Raw genomic sequence first — 4,033 nt, 5'->3', positions numbered from 1 at the left:
GATCTGGTACTATTCCTCATAAATCGGACCCACTTTGTATAAAAGCTTCGTCAAAAAAAGCTCCCATGCAGGAGACAGCCTGACTTATTGACCTCTTCTCCAACTAGCCATGCCAAAATTCCTCCAACCATTGCTCTGATTACTACTGTTACTCCCACGGTCAATTAATTTCTCCTGTTTTTACCCCTTTCACTCAATTTTCATGGAATAAATATCATAGCACCGGACAAAAGAAGATAATTGCGCGCACCCTAAAAACGGTAATAATCATCGGCCCGCCCCTATGAATGAATGATCTTCTTCTTCTTCTTTTTTTTTTCCCCCTCTCTGCCAAAACCATATTCCTATTAATTACCAAGGCAGACCAGTGGAACAAATTCCACCATTATTCTAAGGAAAGGATGAAGATTCCACAAACCCAAAAAAAAAAAAAAAAAAAACTGTGAAACGCCTTTACATACAAGTGCCCCGAGAAATTCACTCGCTGCAAAGCTAAGCTACACAACATGCGAATATTGAGGAAATTGACTTGCGTACGAGGAATATTGAGATTGGACAGAGAAAAAGATGATGCTGCTACATATGATAATACTAATAGTTATACATTTCTCATGCAACCCTTTTTAACAGACATTGCATCGGCAAAGTGGATGACTTTAGAGGGCCAAGTTACGCCTGTCAATTGATCGTCTTCTTCCCTATGTTATTTGCTAGCTAGCTTATATAGGCTACCATATATATATATATATATATATAGTTCGTGAGCTTAAGACGAGGCGGTACCATATCATAATCCAACATTGGATGGCTAAAATCAAATAAGCCATGCATGAATCGTGATGAAGATCACCCGTCCGAGAAAAACAGCGAACTTGTTGACGCGGATGAATTTGTTGCTGCTGCACCACCTCCTTGATATGATGCTCTTTGCCTAAAACAGTCCAATGAAATTCTTGGTGGCGAAACTGCTACGGTCACCGATGATGAATGAGCTCCCGAGTCAGGTGGCGACCCTACGAAAATTCCCAGAAACAACTTCCTCGAGTCACAATAAAGTAGCACATCATCAAGTTTTTTGTGGGGAATTCAAATCCAACACTGACGTGAAAGGAAAAGCCAAGCCAAATTAGTGGTAGAGCTTACTCGTATTGTCATTTGGGGACTTCTTGCTGTTGGTGTTGCAGTGTTCTTGGTTTGGCTGTTGCTGCTGCTGCTGGGATTTTCGCCTTCTACGGTTGTGATCAGCAAGTCTCTTCCGGCAACTTCTTTTCCCATTATCAAATTCAGAGAGGAGATGGAATCTGGGATTGGGAAAAATCTGTTACAATTCTGCAACTATTTTTTTTTTTGGGGTACATGCACCTAACAAAAAGCTGAACAATGCGTTTTTACATTCTAGAATGTACAATTCATTAGAGTCCGCTTCCGCCCCCTACGGAAAAGAAGAGTATACTTTTCAGACTATAGTACGTTTTTCTAGCTTGATTAGAAAAGCTTATGCCCCGTAACATTTTTCCGTTATCACGAGGAGGAAAAGTAGCCCTTACTATATAAAGCAAAAATGCAAACCGTACGTAAAAACGTGAACCGCGGTGCAAACCTATGAGGAAACATAATTTTACGGACACAAATGCCCTCGGGATCGCCCCACGTACGGCCCAAGTCTAATCATTACCCCGTCCACATCCCCCGTTTCCCGAGGGCATTCTCGTCAATCATCTTAATCCTCAACCAAGCTTATGGTTTTCTCCTCGCAACCAAAATGTCAGGGAAACGAGCAAAAACTTTTGGGTTTAGAAGGGAAAATGTGAGAAGATCGCATGCAGGGAGGGGGGGTGTTTAGGTCATTTTACAACCTGCTACACTGTTGGCAGAATCGCTGAGTCAACCCGGAGGCAATGACCGTGGCGGCTTTCGAGTGGAACTCACACACCTTGTGTCGCCGGTGGTAGTGCTTGGCGTTTGTCAGGTCGGCATTGCAGCCTTCAGCCTGGCATCTTGGGGAGTTGACCGAACCCGGTTCAACCACCCTGGAACGGCGATAAAGCCGGCTCACGAAGTCATCCTCGGACGAGGAAAAATAAGTCCTCCCACCCAAATTCAGCCCAATTCGACCGGCGGCAGTAAAATCGGCCCCTCCAACCACCGGCTCGCTCTTGGGTATAACCATGAAACCGGTTGAACCGGCCGGTTCAAGCGACAGCATTGAAGCTTGATGATGCGGGTTAAATGAGGACGCGCCATAGGCTGCGCGTGGGTCGAACAGGGAGCTGAAGTGGGCGTTGCTAGACTGTCCCTGTGGGTCATGTGGGTGGTGGAAAGGATTGCCAGTGTGCTGGTGATGCGCGGCGGCGGAGTAGTGGGCATTCTGGTGGACAAGAGCCGCGGTGGCTTCGCCGAAATTCTGGGTGCCGTAGGGGTCGAACAGCTGGCGATTTTGGTCAGCATCTTGGGTGGAATCATCTCCGGTGAACATGACCGCTGATGGGTTTCCCCATTCATAGTCCAACATTGCCTTCAAAAACTCTAACTAGCCCTCTTGGCTGGAAAAATTATGAGTTTCTTGATCTGCAGAATGAATTGAAGAGAAAACACTTGTAAGAACTGGCGAGTTCATTTATAGCAAGAAAGGGGAGTAGCAGCTTGAATTTGCAGTGTGTAGCATGGGAATCAAGAAAAGAACGAAAGCTGTCAGCTTTAAGGTGGGGGTTTGAGGATACTGCGGTGAGAAAGGCTGCAGAGATTTCTGGCGCTTGGCAGTGCGGGTTTTTTTAGTAGTAGCAGCAGTAATTGGTTGCTTTTTGAGTTCAACTTTGAGAGGTTTTCAATGCCCTTTTATGTCGGGGCTAGAGGGCCGTTATTAGTTCATTATTCATGAGGGGCACAAGGATTCCGAAACCAAAAAAATATAAAAAAGGGGGGGGGGGGGGCGGGGGAGATAAAAGAGGGGCAGCAAGAAAGGGAGAAAGGGAGAACAAACCTTGTGAGGAGTGACAGTTAGGAAGTGAGGACTGAGAGAGATTTGCAGTGTGGAATTCAAAACCCTAGTACAGCAGCAGCAGTAGTATTTACTTACTAGTGTAGGTGGTCTAGGGAGCTAGCTTAATATATAGCTTTAGGTCTTTTTACAGAAACATGTAGTAGGTGATCACTTGATTGTAGAGGAGCACCCCGGGGTGGGAGGGGGCAGTAGCTGTGATTTGCCTTTTGTGCTCTCTATTATGGCATAGTAGGATTGGTATCTCTTCTCTACTACCCACTGTTGCTAACTCCTCCTCTGGGCTATAGGCCTCAATTATTTATCTTTGTTTGTTTGTGTCTGAGTTTGTAAGTTTGGAGGGTGAGGAGCGAGAGAGAGAGAGAGAGAGAGGAGAGAAAAGGTTTTGTCTATGAATTGTGTAGGGTGAGCAGGTTGTGAGAGCAGAGCTGAAAACTACTGACTTATGAGGCGGCTTTGCTCAGAGATGCCGCTAGTTGAGCAAACGTTTTTCAGCTTTGCTTCTTTTACCATTTTAGCCTACTTTAATCTGCGAAATTGCTGTCAAACCTACCTCCTCCTGGAATTTTCTTTCTTACCAGTATGTATGGTTCCCGTTAACCATGCGTCTCATCCACGGCTTTCTTTTGTTAGTAAAGACTTGAAAGAAGACTCATCAGTTTTCCACTTTCTTTAAATCGATATGTTATCTGAGTTTGACTCAAGTATGAGGCATCCACCGTCTAATCCAAGCTCATGTCTTAATTTGCTATAGGCTTTCTAGAGCTGATCATGAAATATAGAGCTAATTTTTATCATCCTTGGAAATGCGGTTTAAAAAAAATACTACTATAGAGCTAATCTTGAAAGGGTGGTGATCATTGACACATCTCCTGTCAAGGAAAATGGTGCAGGTATTCTTGATCTAAAATTCAGCTGCGTGCTTCTTGCCAAGAAACAGTTGCTGACTTTGGGAAACTCAAATATAGTGAATCTAGATTTTTCGTTCAGAAGGCCTTGTTTGGATTGCTTGTTTTCGTCGGAACATATTATCGT

General features: G+C 44.4%; 1 protein-coding gene across 1 annotated transcript; it reads right to left on the bottom strand.

Moving 5' to 3' along the window:
• Window positions 1-551: 551 nt before the first annotated feature.
• LOC113731756 (squamosa promoter-binding-like protein 8) lies at window positions 552-3,424 on the bottom strand. The gene is made up of 4 exons (XM_027257169.2): window positions 2,981-3,424; window positions 1,857-2,568; window positions 1,144-1,301; window positions 552-1,013 (listed from the first exon to the last, which is right to left on the bottom strand). Exons 2-4 carry the CDS (start codon window positions 2,510-2,512, stop codon window positions 847-849), a joined length of 981 nt encoding a protein of 326 aa, XP_027112970.2. The 5' UTR covers window positions 2,513-2,568; window positions 2,981-3,424; the 3' UTR covers window positions 552-846.
• Window positions 3,425-4,033: the final 609 nt, after the last annotated feature.

This window comes from Coffea arabica, chromosome 2c, assembly GCF_036785885.1.
Source record: "Coffea arabica cultivar ET-39 chromosome 2c, Coffea Arabica ET-39 HiFi, whole genome shotgun sequence".
NCBI lineage: Eukaryota > Viridiplantae > Streptophyta > Magnoliopsida > Gentianales > Rubiaceae > Coffea > Coffea arabica.
The sequence above is the reverse complement of the archived record's forward strand: the minus strand, read 5'-3'. Positions and strand labels throughout refer to the sequence as shown.

Excerpts from the sequence above, each read along its gene's own strand:
- LOC113731756 (XM_027257169.2), bottom strand. The coding sequence starts at position 2,512 with ATGTTGGACTATGAATGGGGAAACCCATCAGCGGTCATGTTCACCGGA. Across the intron at positions 1,302-1,856 it reads TTCTGCCAACAGTGTAGCAG|ATTCCATCTCCTCTCTGAAT; the intron begins GTTGTAAAATGA and ends TCCCAATCCCAG. Across the intron at positions 1,014-1,143 it reads GTCCCCAAATGACAATACGA|GGTCGCCACCTGACTCGGGA; the intron begins GTAAGCTCTACC and ends GAATTTTCGTAG.